Source organism: Haemaphysalis longicornis, unplaced genomic scaffold (assembly GCF_048455015.1).
Source record: "Haemaphysalis longicornis isolate Haplotype H1 unplaced genomic scaffold, Haemaphysalis longicornis Haplotype H1 scaffold_2, whole genome shotgun sequence".
NCBI lineage: Eukaryota > Metazoa > Arthropoda > Arachnida > Ixodida > Ixodidae > Haemaphysalis > Haemaphysalis longicornis.
Window position 1 is genome coordinate 123,720,760 of NW_027526295.1, and position 15,184 is coordinate 123,735,943.

Below are 15,184 nucleotides of genomic sequence, written 5' to 3' on the forward strand. Positions count from 1 at the left end.
AACAACCAGTACCAACTCGCTCAGTTCGTCGTTCGTTTTAGCTACAGGAGAAATGGGAAAGTTGACCAGGCTGCCCCAGTGCATTTCTGTTTTCACGGCGGAATGTTACCCCATTGATGTGGCTGTAGAAAGAATACCGTAGGAAAACATTGAATACAGTGTTATCTACGCATAATCTCTCAGTGAATCACGGCACTACATTACAGAAACGCAGCTCAACCCATAATAGGGGACATAATACACAATGTAGTACAGCCGAAACACAAGGACACAAAGTCAAGGTCTGCTGGATGGGAATTACTGAATACACGTGGAAATCACTGAATATGAGAGGGCCGATGCATGTGCCGCGCCATAAAGTTCCGAAAGAACGCCAACCCAAACTACAGGGATATCAAGTGAAAAATACAGGATAAGCGACCTTTTGGGTCAGGGGCGGAAAACTACAAAAATTGGCCAAACCGCTAACCAAAACCGCGGAGATATCAAGTAAAAGAGGCGGACACGTTATGGCTCCTTTGTTCAAAATTGAGACATAGGCGTTGTTCGATGCTGCGAAACGCTTGCGCGGGAGGAGCTCCCCGGGGTTTCGAAGGTGTAGAAGCTAGCTCTATTTTAGGGTGTGGGCGATGTTTGCGATCTTCTAGTAAATTGAACATTTAACCCTTACATGGGGGTGAGCAATGTATCGGGAGCGGGCGTTCTCTGGGAACTTTACGGTAACCATTCCTCACGGGGATTGTATGAAATTTATACAGAGTAAACTGACAGAAAAATCGAAGTCCTTACGGGATAATGAAACTAACAACAAACTTCACATTGTTAAACCTACTGTAGCAGAGCAGGAATCAAGCAGACACTAAGAACGCCTCACCGAAGTCATTTTGTGTCGCCTGTGCATCAGATGTACACATCTCGCACATAGCTTTCTGCTTATGACAAGATAAATCGGCAGGTGAAGAATGTGACCAAGAGCCAACAGTAAACCACATATGAGTTTCATGTGCCCAAATATGAGATTCCGAGGAAAACATATTTATGCTGTTCAACAACGAACAGATCTCATTTGATCCCAGTTCAGTCCCAGGATAGATTGCTCTTGTCGAAATCTCCTGTTTTTGTTTTTAAATGGAAGCAATGCTTTTAAACATGCTAGAATGGCCCCAAAACAATTCGAAATTGTCCACATAGCAAACACACAGTGTTATAGAAGGATGGCCTTAGTTGCCTATGTGCCATGTAACACAACATAACGAAACCTCCAGTGCTTCAACCCTGCGGGTTGTTTCTCTAGCGGGGTTACGCAATTGAACTCGAACCCTCGCTAGAGTCTCACTCGCATTTCTCCCTCCAACGGCGACTATGGTTAGCAGCTCTTCCCCGATGACATCGCAGCCTAGTTTTCTGGAGACGTTGCTAGAGACGAAGGTGCGTCGACCACTTCCTGCCGCCATTTAGAGAATCAACACTAGGTGCATTGTTAAAGGGGCCCTGAAAGGCATTTTGAGCACACTAAATTAAATAGCGCAATCGCTAGATTGGGTCGCCAACGTCACCTGTGCCAAGTATTACTCTTTTACGCGCAGCGGAAAGCTCACACTTTTGTTGCAAAGTTTGTCGCTTTTTTCTCACCCTTTCCTTCGTGTTTTTGGACGCCGCCATCTTCACATGTCTACATCATCGATTCCCAGATGTTCGTCATGAGCTAGACATCCTGCTATTGGGCGGCTTTTTCACGCACTTCCGGCAAAGAGATGAGTCGTCTGCTCAGCGTCGGCTCGCCGGCTGATCTGCCAGCGGAGTGCCGGAGTGCTTTGACATTTTACGACAAACGAAACAAGTGTAAACAAACGCTTAACCGTTTGTATTGAATGCAACACGGCCATAACAAGACGTGGATTTTATCTTACGTGAGTACGTACCATAAAGAAAGTCCCGTGGCACTTCTTTGGTGCAATCGCAGAGAACGCCCTGAGCCGAATGCCCGGGTTTGACGCGTACATTTTATTCAACTTCAAAACAATCCAGAGATGCGTTTCGAACGAACGCAACGTCACAACATGCGTTGCAAGTCTGAACCGCGATTGACAGACGATGAGTTGCCTCCTCCTGCCCGTCGTAAATACGGCACTCACCTCACACCCGGTTTGCGGGGACGAGCAGCAAGTCACAACTCTGGCGCGCAAGCGAGAAGGCTTTTAGCCAGGCACACTGCACATACCAAATGCGAGGTTGAGTGGTACGTCGTTCGAGAAAGATAATCCAGACCATGGGAAGCACTATCCACCCGCAGAAGTACAATGTCGCATTTCATCGCGAAACGAACGCGTCCACAACACACAGGAGGCGATGCACACACACACACACACAGCTTCGGTCGCTGCATTGGCTTAGCTGCAAGCTTCGTTCGGACAATCAGCGATGCTACGACGATACAGCGCTGCGTGAGGACGACGTGCTAACCACTTCACGTATTTAAAAACACAGGGGCAAAGAACTAGGTTCATCGGAAGCAAAAAATCTCTCCTCCATTATAGTGCCTGAAATATACTGGCTAGTGTGCCGAGGGCGGGCTCCAGGCGAGCGCCGGGAGCGATGTACGCGGCCGTCTGCCGGTTGGGGCGCTGCCGTGCGGGAGTGTGCGCGTTCATCCGGCCCGAGCAGATCGCGCGGTTACCTCCGAGCTGCGTAGCAGACGGCAGCGGCAGAACTTTCCATTCCCGCTTGCGACGAAAGCGAGCGAAAGCGACGGGAATTCTGTCGCGCAACCAAAATTTGTCCCGACCATTCGACAAAAACGATCGTCGCGCGACAAAGCGACGGAATTCCTGCCGCTCTCACTCGCTTTCGTCGCAAGTGCGAACGGGCCTTTATGCGCAATCTCCGCCCCGCATAAAACAAGCTCTTGCTTGTCGCCTGAGCATACGGTTGATATCTGACTACGTTGCACTGTGCTTGCCAGTGTATTTAAACGATGTCACTAGGTTTGAAACGTACGCGCTCGGCGTGCAGCTTTGTAAACGCAAGCGGTTTCTCATACGCACGCTATTTTGCTGCTAATAGAGTTTTAGTACAGCGTTTGTGGCCTTTGCATACGCTAAACGCTAAATTTTTGCGTCCCGCTACGTGACACCGCGATGGGAGTTTTAGTAGAGCGTCTCATCAGTTTTGCGTAGCGCACACTAATGCATACGGCGCCATCTGTCAAATGTTTTCCGAAATGTCTCGCCGGCTGATCTGCTAGCGGAGTGCCGGAGTGTTTGGACATTTTACGACTATCCAAACAAGTGCAAACAAACGCTTTCCCGTCAGTGTTGAATGCAACACATGGGTGCAGCTTGTCAGAACACGGGTTCTCGCTGATCGAGTGCAGCGTTGGTTTGCTCTTCGCCTTCACGTTCATCGCCGCTGATAAAGCGATCCGATCCGGCGCGTTTTGTGCACGGGTTCTGTGTCGGTTGAAAATGTATTTTTTCACATGCCGCCGGTAGTAGGAATTACAACCACCGCAAAATAACACCCGGCACCAGCGGGGCCACATCTGAGACCGCGCTTTTTGGATAAACAGTGCGCGGTGCACCAAAGGGAACGAGCGCACGATTCTCCCCACGCGGCTGCGAGTTCGCCGCCGATACCAACTGCAGCCCTGCAGCTACGTACACCGCGAAAGGGCAAGGCCAGGCCGCATACATGCGGCCAGGTCATTCGTTCGCTTTTCCAGCCTGTGTCCATGGTGTCTACAGAGATGAAAAAGCCGAAATAGCTGGCCCGTAGCAGACGGCAGTCTGTGGGAGCGCAATAGCGGAAGTACGTCACCGCTGAGGAGCGGAGCATCATGGGAGGGGAGGCCAACAGCGAAGAAACAGTTGAAAGGAGGAGGAAATACGGCGCGACGATAATTCGCGGTTTTTGATTTACGATTTCTCAGCTAATACTCATCGCTTTAACAAAATTCTTGCAGGAGGAGATTGCTAATACATTGCTTTATTTGGTTACATGTACATCCATGCATCGGCGGAAGGCATTTCAGGACCCCTTTAAGTGGGAACATGGCCCCCCCATCACATACCAATGTAGAATATAACGAATTGAAGTCATGCTTAGCGGCGAAAATTACTGAAGGAGGAAAAATCAAAGCTATGCATAATTTCGGCTGCACTTGCAGCGCAGCCACTGAGCGAAGCTTCTCTTAAATTTATGAAGGTGAGCATATCCACTGCCCTGTTTGCGGGGCTACTTAGCCAATACATGCTTTATTTACTTTGTTGCGCGTGCAGCCCCATCCCGCCCCATTTTCGTGAGGGCAGTGCTGATTGTTGCTTGCTTGTACCTGGCGTCATGGTTTTTTCTCAGGTACAACTGCGTCCACGGCTACCTGGTATCGTCACACCTATTATACTACATACAGTAGTGAAACGCCGTAAATAAATATTTATTTTTACTGCAAAGCCGAACTGACATTTTATGTCAGCACGTTTGGACATATCGAACGCAGATTACACCAGTCGGTTTGTAAATCCCTCCGTTTTCTGTAGCCTTCTTAAACAGACTGCAAACAGCCAAATACGCATCGACCGTGGCTGTATTTGGCCAGAAACATTCCCTTGCGCACGAATCGACAACATAATCATATTATCTGGTGCGTTCCAGGTTTATTTTCGCACGTGGCTTGCGCTGTCGCCAAACTGCTGAAAGCGGCGTTTTTCTTTATGAATGACTGGGAGACAAAAAAGTGTTGATGAAATCGCTGCCTCTATTTCTCTTTGCCGGAGCCTGTGTGAATATTGTTAAGAAAAAACGCAGCTACTTCAGGGTAATATTTTAACATTTTTTTCTTCTTATACATACGCATGTTTGGCTGCGTCCGGCCTCGTGTTGGCGAGATAGCGTTATCCCATTTTCTTTCTACTCCTGCGCAGCAAGGTTATGCCTGAAACGATCACCAACAGGCACGTGTAGCTATCGTCCCGTGCGCAAAGCATTGCAATAAAGTTGGCAGCAGTTGCGCCCTTTCTGAAAAACAGTTCGTCGAACGGAAGCATGACGACTTCTGCCTGCTGTCTGCCTGCAGATGCGTCCTCGTGCTGGCTATACGAACGAAGCCCGTAGTTTTTTTTCTTCTCACAGCCATTGCACAGGGTTAAAATATTTCAATACAGGTGGTGCCAGCTAAAATCCTGTAGCTTCGGACCTCTACGCGAAGCAGTACACCGGAACTTGCAGAACTTCGCGACGAACTGGTGAAGCGGATATATGAAAAAGAAATGTTTTTTTTTTCTTTTTGCTGGTTTCAGTAGATATTCTATAGCTTCATCCTCGCGTTCGCCACACAGCGGCCCACTTTTATTTCCATTAGCACTCAGCAAGCGAACAGGGTTCAAGCACTTCAACACGAGTGGTTCAAAAAAAGACACGTGTAGTTCTGGACCTCCGCGCAAAGCAGTGAACCCGACTTGCGAGCTGCTGGTGAAATAAGTGTATCGAGCAGAAATGTCGTTCTTATTTCTTGTTTTCCGGTCTTGGTTACCCACGCGCTTAAGCCTACCGGATTCGGGTCATATTTTTGTGGTTCTTTTTACAATAGATCGAATACGTTGAGAAGCAAAGCTATTGCCTATTTACATACTGTGTTTCCTATTTAAACAGACAAGAAAGCAGTTCAGCATGCACACTCCTGCAGGCGCCTCAGACCGAAGCTGCAAGAGACTTTGTTACAATGACTTCAAATATGAAAGTAGGCCTAATTGTTGCCGCTTCTTTCTTCGTAGCAACTGCTTCGGCATCTTACGACCCGGTCTGCGAGGAAACTCCACTGAACACTTTCAACATCAACCAGGTATACGAATTATTCTATCTATTAGATTTTGATCAAATCAGCGTTCTCTCGTGCAACCGCAGTAACGAGCAACTGCAGGGTCTATACATTTTACCGATCGGAAAAATTCATGGCACGAAAGTGCAAACCAACAAATTTTCACCGCAAAGTAATTTCACAGAATTCTACTGTGGTTGAATTTCAATGGTAAGACTGAGACAAGGGAAGGAAAAGAATTTTTCTACTCGGTCGTATCGAGAAAGGAGGGAAAAAAAATGCGGTTGATCCCTCTTTCGTGGGAATCGCTAAAACACGAAAGTGAAATTTGTCGTCATAGGAGCATTTCAATGTTTGTTGTGCCTTGATATGAACTTGCACATCGCTATTTATTTTATGTCTGTACGGCACCGTTAAATGCATCAACGTTAGACTGGATTGCATGCGCCAAAGCATCGCGTAAATCCGACGGAAACCACAGCCGCTTGGAAACCGTGCGTACGAAACCGAACGGCTTGTCAGCGAACGGGTTATCAGTTGGGTGAACACGCGGTCCGCTGCGGTGAGAAGAGCATGAGTTGCGGGTGTGCAGCTGTCGAGTGTGTGTGCTTGGCCAGCGACATCCTTCTGGCGGGTCGCTTTGGCAAAGGTGCGACTACTTCGGTCCTGCTTCGTTCAAAATTGTGTACGGCAGACGGTTGCGTTGCGACGAGCTCAGCTTGTGGCTGATTTTACTAGCGAAAAATAGACGCGGACGAAAAAGAAGTACACAGGACACTCGCTAGCGAGTGTCCTGTGTACGTTTTCTTCTTTCGCGTCTATTTTTCGCTAGTAAAATGCAGTCAGATAACCAACTAGCCCAACTTTATGCATCAGCTTGTAGAACGTGAGAGGCAGAGTTCGTAGCTTGGACCGTGAATGCGTGAACGCGTTCAGCTTCCCGATGGCGTGTCTCTCGTCGCACGAAAACAGTCACGAGTGCGACATTCGCCAGTCGGCGTCGTTGCCTTTCTGCGGCGCTTTATGCAACAGGATATAGGGCGCGTTCGTAAAACCATTCACGCGTGAGCTCATGAACCTCCCGTTGCGGGGAGGGAGTTTGTGGCTCGAATCCCGGCGAGCCGCTTCAATGAAACTTTTCTAGCGTTGTTCATTTCCGTGACGGATATGACGTCAGTGAGATCTTGGTCTATCCCGGCATAGAACACTTTCGTGTTAAAAAGGCTTTATGTCGCCGTACATGTGGTTTCTGTTCGCAAGGTCATGTTTTGGTACCATAAGACACAAAAAGAGCTACAGCTGCCCGCAGGTTTTTACAATCTACTCTCGTTAATACGAAGTCCACGGAGGCCGCAAAACACTTGGAGATAGCAATACTTCCAAATAAACAAAAAGCATAAGGACACCATTTATATTAGTCTGCAACAGATCGCCCTTTTTGATTTCGTCGCCACGTGGAGTGTACTACAGCGGCTGATGAGTAGTTGAGACCTATAGCTAAAATTGAAGCGCGAAGCGTCTGCCACAAAAACTGCTCACCCAGCACTGTGCGCTACAAAAAAGGTTGCTAGCCTCAAAAAAGAGATATTCTTACGCTTGCGCGAGTCTAAACTGGCCTGCCGGTTTGACCACTGTGCGCTGCCTCAGTTGTGGAGGCGCCGACATCAGCAGAAAGCACAGCGCTGTTTTTGCCGCTAGAAAAATTTCAATTTCAATGACGAATGACGGTCACGTCGATGCCTTCTATTTGAATTAACTTCAAATTAACCGATATATTGGGTTCAAGCTTCAAGTTTTTGAGCAATTTTTTTTCTTTGGATTACATGTAAATTGCCGGGACCTATCCATCGCTTCTACTAACTAAAAATACCAATTACGCGACCTCGAATTATCAAGAGCTGACTGTATACAACTATAGCGGTACGAGCAACTGCAGCTACGTGTTACAAAAATTATGACAACTTGGCTGCCCTAACGTGTATTCGGTTTAAACATGTCAAAATGTGGACTTTGGGCTCCGCCTTTTTGAGGAACTAATGGTGTTTATGCAATACGCAAAAGATTGTTATAGGTTGCTGAGTATACGATTTGATAGTTTAAGCTATCTTTCGGATGTGTGTAAAGTGTTCGAAAAAATTGTGTAATACTGTGTACTGTTCAACCCCTAAAAACTCTGTAAAGGTTAAAGCACTGCGAGGGGAGCCAAAATCTACCAATAGGCTTGCTGCATCGACTGTAAGCCGTGTCCCCTGCATGATCCTCTATCTTATGCTGCAAGCAGCATATTAAGGAAGCTAATGAAATTGTTTTTAGTACCCATACGGACAGCGAGCTAAAGTGTGGAAATCATTGGAAGTGATGCACTTCAACCACCGTTGTAGCGGATGCTACGTGCAGTAAAACGTGAAGTAGTACAGACTCGATGACGCCTACAAGGCAAGCCTTCCGCAGGAGTATCGCATCTCTGGATAGTGTACTACAGGATTGGGTGCGTTTGTATCCCATCGTGGGGAACTACAGCGCGGTCAGAGAACAAGGACAAAAGGCAAGGCACTCCTCTGGGCTTTCAGTTTCGTCGGTGTTTGTTGCCGTGCTGTAGTTGTTATTCGGGATTGTTTATTCATCTTGAAGGCAAATAACCAGCTATCTCATGAGGACACAAGAGCGCAGCGCTGTCATTTACGTTGCCTCTTTCTTGTAGTGGTTTATTAGCTTGTCTGCTTCCTTCAAGGCGAGCCTCTCTGAATTTTCCGGGTTGGGTAAACTATTTCAACAGCCATTTCCCTACAAAATACCTGCGTTTTCCCCAAATCATCTGCAGTCGTTCATGTGCTTTATAATTATCGGATATTTTCGACACCTTCTTATACAAACCTACGGTAATGGTGGAATGCTTTTATGGTGGAATGTAATGGTGGAATGCTTTTATAAATTCTACAAATACCGGGCACTGTTAGCTACTGCTGGACCTGTACGTCATGCACATCGTCGATTAACTCTTTTTGCAGATGCTGAGCTGCGGCTTCAATGCTGATTCGTGGTCTTTGTGGATACCACCTACAGGGTCGGCCTTCTGCGAACGGGATAGCATTGACGTATCAGACACAGGCGACTTCATCTGCTACTCAGTCAACTCTAGCGACTGCAGGCTGACACCGTAAGTCACGGCTTCGGACGTCGGAAGGCAATACCGTTTGCAACACTCAAATATATTCTCCAAAACTGACCGTCGGCTGCTTTTCAAGTTATGTTCCCTGCTGATTACTTATATCTTAGACAGGCTTACGAACCAGCGCTGCTAGTTTAGTGGTTGAAAATGCATTTTGGCGATGGCAACCTTCCTTCAGCTAATTTGTTTAGCAGACGTTTCAAAAACTACTTTATTTCGCCGGAGAAAATATAAACGCATCGAATGTGCCCTGTCGGCTGCAAGAATTAGTGGTGCTTGGTAGTAGCAGGGAAAGTTCCAGGCAAATTCGTTATAAAAAACCTTAGCAGTTTGCGAATGAACATGCCTAAATAACAGGAGGAGACCACCACACAAACTAAACACACTCATACTTTTTACGCGGTGAACAAAGATCGCAATATCCAGTGATGGAGGCGTGTAGCCTTCGGCATTGCCTTACTCGAATACGCAGGACACAAGCAGTGTCCTAAACTTCACAGTCACCAACTTCTGTTACACCCGATAGAGTTCATGTGGGCTAGGTAGCGGATGGTACCTAAAAGTCTTTATAACTGTTGATGTGATGTTGGGTCACTTTAACACCATCATCCTTCCTGCTAAGCAGCCGTTCTTTCTTTCAGCTACGTGTTCACTACCGTGCCGGGCCAAACGTACCTGGAGAGAGATCTCGGAAACGGGGGTAAGAAAACTGTATCGTCTAAAGATGGTTGAAAACAGTCGGTATCTTCTATTTTTAATCAGTTCTAAAGAATAAAAGGATGGTTTCAAGCGAAGCAGTATGTAGTGCAGGGTGGATAAAAAAAGTGCTGGGGATTGCACGTATCTGCGAAGGTAATGTCGCATTAGCGACGTCCACCTAATAGGTGCCTACTTGTTGCATTTTATAATTCCCAGAGATGCGGTTGTACTTTGATATGGCAAAAGGTCGTCCATTGAATGCACCTTGAAATAGTTGTGAATGCGACTCTGAAGAGCCTTGATATACCTCATAATAGAGCGTGGATGAAAAGAACGTTCACGCATTTGCAGAAAGCCCTGTATATTTCTATATATTTCTATACAAATTATTGGGGATTTTTAATGGTGTACCATTCAGGTAGAATTTCTTTTTGGTGAACAGGAAAGGCAGCTTGAAATCAAAATCGCCCAAGTTCGTGGTCGGTGCTGTTCCTCTGCTGCTCTCCTTACACAGTCTGCTTGAGATATGGAAGAGACCATCAAAGCAAAATGCAGCCTTGTTTTATTTGAAAGAACAGGCTTTCGGTTACTCACTCGACTCTATTCCGGCCACGCTGGACGTTATCACCAAAAAGGACAAATTTTCAAATCCTCCAAGTTTCACGCTACCCAACATAAGCAGTGACGTAATATGTGGAGACAGTCATCACTGCGTTAACTCCATATTATCGTTTAAGTGGTGTGTCGAACAGGGTTTGCGGCATCGCTGACTCTCATAGTCCAGATTCTTAGCGGCGTCTTTGGTTGGCGGCAGCCAATCACATAAATATGTCTCCCCGACGTCATAAGGGCAGGGCCAAAAGTGCCTGGTCAATCCCAACTTCATCTATTTTCCCAGTTGTCCAGCTTAATTGTTTAAAGTTGGCCTCGACAGTGACACCATTGTTATTGGAACAATGCCGTGCCCTGAACGCACCAAACTTGCATTTTTCAGTCACGGTTCCTTTGAACTACAAAGTTTTTTAGGTGGAATTTAACTCTTCGAACCGATTTAATGCTTACGAACCAGTTCGCGAACCGGGTTTGTTCGTAATTTAGTCGAATCAGGACTGAACCGGGGCGAATATATTTCACGCGAAGCTGAGCCAGAAGTTAACCGGCATATCTGGGTGTTTGACACTTCGGTTTAATTATAATAAAATTCAATAACACTGTCAGGAGATGGGCACGATGCTGTCACAGAACTTAGCCTGTCCTGGCGAACTCATTTCCGTTCGAAATCTTTCTTTACGTTTATCGATCAGAATACCGAGCGAGTGAAGATTCAGCAGGAGCGATTTATTTGCTCAAAACGTTAGATAAATGCATCATGCAGTTGTTACAGGTTTCTCACAACCTCGAGAAATGGTTTCACTTTCATAGTAAAGTGCCATAGCGCAGCGTATATTTTATCTGGTGCATTCACCGAAAAAAGCCTAACTTTTAAATTTATGAAGAAAATTGAAGCTTTTTTTAAGGTTTACCTAAATACATTTTCCAGGGATAGCATGCTTCAAATAATAACATAGTTGGTTTTGACCTCTTTCAGAGAAAACAAGATCTCTTGTTCTGGACACAGATAATTGCAAGTATGTGGTGCAGCTCGAGTGCTTCCCCGATGAATCAGGTAAATAATAAAGCTCTCTACATAACCAACACCGCACATTTTATACGTTGGACGCTTTCCAGCCTTGCGAATTAAGCCTTTCTGTAGAATTTACGAGTAAACTTAAGAATATTAGTATCACCGACAGCCCTCACTGTTAACGTGTGCAGTTTGGCAAGAGTTTGTGCGGGATAAGGATTGCACAAGAACCACCAGCCTGCCCCCATCTAGCTTGTTCGCTCTCAGGAGCCTCGATGTATTCTGGCCTGAGTTTAATAATAAGAAACAGAAAAACGTGCTGCATAAATGCTGCTTGTTTCATGTCAACACCAAGTAACATCTATAGAACTGGTTTGTCAAAGTTACTAAACACTAATTTTGGTAAGTTGTTACCTTAAACTTCAAGTTCCTACCGTTGAGTAAACCTAGAAGCCAGAACTCCTTGCGACGATTAAGGAATTCCAATTTGTAATTTTTCAGAAACCCCCCAGCAAGGAAATCTAGATGCACTGATCTGGCTGCTCTAGTTGTATGCACATTTTATGTTTTTAGGATGTGCATAATATTTCAAGTTTGTTTGGTCGTTACTATATCGGTATTAATGCAAGAACTGCGCTTTGCTCATTGTCCGTAAACCCGCCGTCAATATAAAAACGGCCCACGACATCTCTATTGAAGTCGGACTTTATAACTCGTGCGCAAAAAAAACTACAATACAGAGCGCGCCCTACAAGCAACGGCTGGTCAGCGCAGAGCCAGTAAAAAAGCGGAGAAGGCCGCAGCGGCAGCTGTTCGGCGGCGCCAATTGCCTGCCGAAGAAGCACGAGACCGTCGAAACGTATGAAAGCGCGAAGCAACCTGCTTCAGGGAAACACTGTTCATCCACCACGCCGCAACACTAAACTCAGCGGCAAAACATTCTCTTGCATGTGCCCTGCATGTCCTCTTAGTTTTTCCCGATAGCACCAAACTGCTAACACAAAAAAAAAACCGTTTGCCGAAATTCACGTGCACGATTTTTAAGCACTCGAGTGAACATTTCAGTTTTTTTCAACATTGAGTTCGAATTTTTAAATTGGAGTGAACGTTTGAATTCTAACATATAATTTGAACATATGAGTTTAACAAATCAAGGTGTGCCCGAATAAGTGTCTGTGCCTGGGATTGTAGCAGTAATTAATTCCGGACATTTTTACCAAAATGACCTTGCTGACGTTGTTTCTTTTCAGTCTGGCGCTACGTGACGTACAAAAGCACATGGACCGATTCGGAAATCCAAGCATTCAAGGACAAGGTTGCAGAAAACCAAAGCCTGCAATTCCTGGAGCCGTATACATTCAAGTGCTCGGCGGGTCAGGTGTAGGCAACCCTGCCCCAAAGAATACATGAATACAAAACGTCCCATTGGACCAAATTGTACCACAAATATGCATAATAAAGCGCATTTAGCATTTGAGAAGTCACGCTTGTTTTTGTATGGCTACAGACTGGTCACTGGAGTGCCAACATTAAACAGAATAGGGGGGGGGAGAGAAAGACGTGCTGTATTTGAGACCTGTGCGAGAGCACTCTTGCTGTCTGTATCAGTGCTGGCCTGTGAGGGTGGTTGAGTCGTCAGGGAGGGCGGGTGGGATGGTAGGAGTGTCTGTGGTAGGTACCCAATACGCCTCTTGGACCCTCGTCGGCATAGACAAACGCGGCAAGAGAGGTCCATAACAAAGTGAGCGTGGTGATGTTTCGTGTTAACGGTAGCACCCAGTCGAAGTACGTCGTCGGGTGAATGTCCTCGGGGAGTGTATGGAGCATGCGAGCACGGAAGAGAGCGTAACACTGACAGTCCCACACCAAATGTTCGGCCGTTGCAGGCACGCAACACTGCAGACAGAGTCCTTCGCCGGGGTCATTGCCGTAGAATTTGTGGCGGAGCGCAGGTGATAATGCGGTGTTGGTGGCAAGGCGGCGAACCAACGTCTGTGTGGCCCGCGGTAACCTCTCCGGCATAGGAGAAACAGGGTGCTCATGCTCTTCGGTGGGGTCTTCCCTAACCTCACGAAGACACCGGAGTATCCGTCGGCGTCGCTATTGTGCGAGTGCTTTCCTGGCAGTTACATCGGGCAGGCTTGCATTACTGATGGGCAATACTATCAGGGAGGTTCGCTGTCCAGCCGCAGATCGCGCCTCGCTGCGAGCCCACTCATTGCGCTCAATACCCGAATGGACGGGTACCCAAGCAATGGAGGCGGCTATGTTGAGGTTAGAATGTAACTCCAGGAAAAGTGCGACCAAGTCGCCGAGGATTCCCGGATATGAAGACGAAGCTCCGCTCACTCGCGTGCAGATGTTGTATGCGCGAGCCGAATCAGTGAAGAGCAAAAGCTTGTGGGGTACGTCCCTAGGTTCGAAAGTATTCCTCGCCCACTGTGCAGCATGGACGAGGGCAAGTAACGCAAGGTACGTTGTGTCGGCGCTGGCGGTACTGGTAAGGAGACCCGCATTAGCGACGCAATGGGTAGTGTCAACCCAGGCCACCGCACAAACGTGCACTAGGCCACTTTCGTCCTCCTCACCAGTATCATTTCGTGGAGGCACCGAAGTCACCGCTATGCCGGCATATACGATGGTATGAGTGACGGGTGATTTATGCACGACGCTGAAATTGTGCGCCTTGGCTAATCGAAGCCGACTTGCTGAATTTCGAGGCAGAGATCCCATGCCACGAGGAAGCGGCTTGCCATTCGTCAAGGGAATGCTGAAAGCTCATGGAGGGAGAGAGGAGGGTAGCCCAACAGCCATAGTGGGTAATATCTCAGGCTCGTCTAAGATTGAAAGTCCCGAATTAGTGCTGCTAAGGTGGTCCCTCTGGGCTGAGAGGGCTTGCTCGGCTAATTCCGTCAGCAAATTCATCCCACCATGCGCATAAAGCTCACTTAGGGGTGTGTATTTCGGCAACCCGGTAACTACCCGTATGGCCTCCCGGTTAATCTTCTCTAGTTGCTCTTGCTGCCGGCGGGTAAGGACATGGTAATTAAACAGAATATGAACATGATTTGGTTCTTTTAAGCGGCCTACAAGACACAACTTACTGCATGTACGTACATTGTATTGTTCCTGTTACTCGGATTATACCTTTGTTTGGTGGGTTGGGGGCGGGTGCGCGAAGAAAGCGCCTCGGTGCTGTGACACTTGCTGACGTACGCCAAGCTCCCTGCAGTCCCTCGGTTTCCTATTGCTGCCACAATTTCAACAGCGTTATCTTTCAGGGTATAAAACAAGAGGAGAGACCAAGGACCGAGACGTCCGGGTGATGCGATGGTGGTTGTATTTTACAAGACGGCATATAGAGAAAGACGGAGCAGCTCGAGAGCTGCTCACGAGTAATGACGGGCACCGATGATAATTTAATCGGTGCCGCGATGATGATTATAAAAATTTAACACGGTGGGCGGAGAGCGGTGTGTTTAAAATATCATAAGTGTACGTAAAAAAACATCAATTATGTCCGAATACGTTAGTCATGTTAACGCCAGTATTTTTTATATGGTAAATTATTGAAATTTTTCATTGGTAGTAAAAAATTAAGGGTATAGAAAGTATAATTGCAGATTATCCTCGGCCTGTCTACTGCAATAATAAAAAACAACACGTATGGAGTACCTAATCGAGATCAGTGTGCCCATGGCGAATGCATGTCGCGGCCGTCGACCAGGTATTGCTCCCTCATTGTGAAACCACCATTTTTGGCTGCGCTCAAGTTTACCTGGTATACGACGTATTTTCTCGTTCGTTCCGCACTTTCTAGAATTGAAATGGTAGTTTTATTTTTATTTATCCCGAAGGAATTAAACAATCCGCGACGTGG

General features: G+C 46.8%; 1 protein-coding gene across 1 annotated transcript; it reads left to right on the plus strand.

Annotated features, from left to right (window-relative positions):
* The first annotated feature begins 5,446 nt into the window (after positions 1-5,446).
* LOC144167362 (uncharacterized) lies at positions 5,447-12,778 on the plus strand. Its single transcript, XM_077696649.1, has 5 exons — positions 5,447-5,836; positions 8,821-8,969; positions 9,623-9,681; positions 11,269-11,346; positions 12,555-12,778. The coding sequence occupies exons 1-5, from the start codon at positions 5,717-5,719 to the stop codon at positions 12,686-12,688; spliced, it is 540 nt and encodes a 179-aa protein (XP_077552775.1). The 5' UTR covers positions 5,447-5,716; the 3' UTR covers positions 12,689-12,778.
* Positions 12,779-15,184: the final 2,406 nt, after the last annotated feature.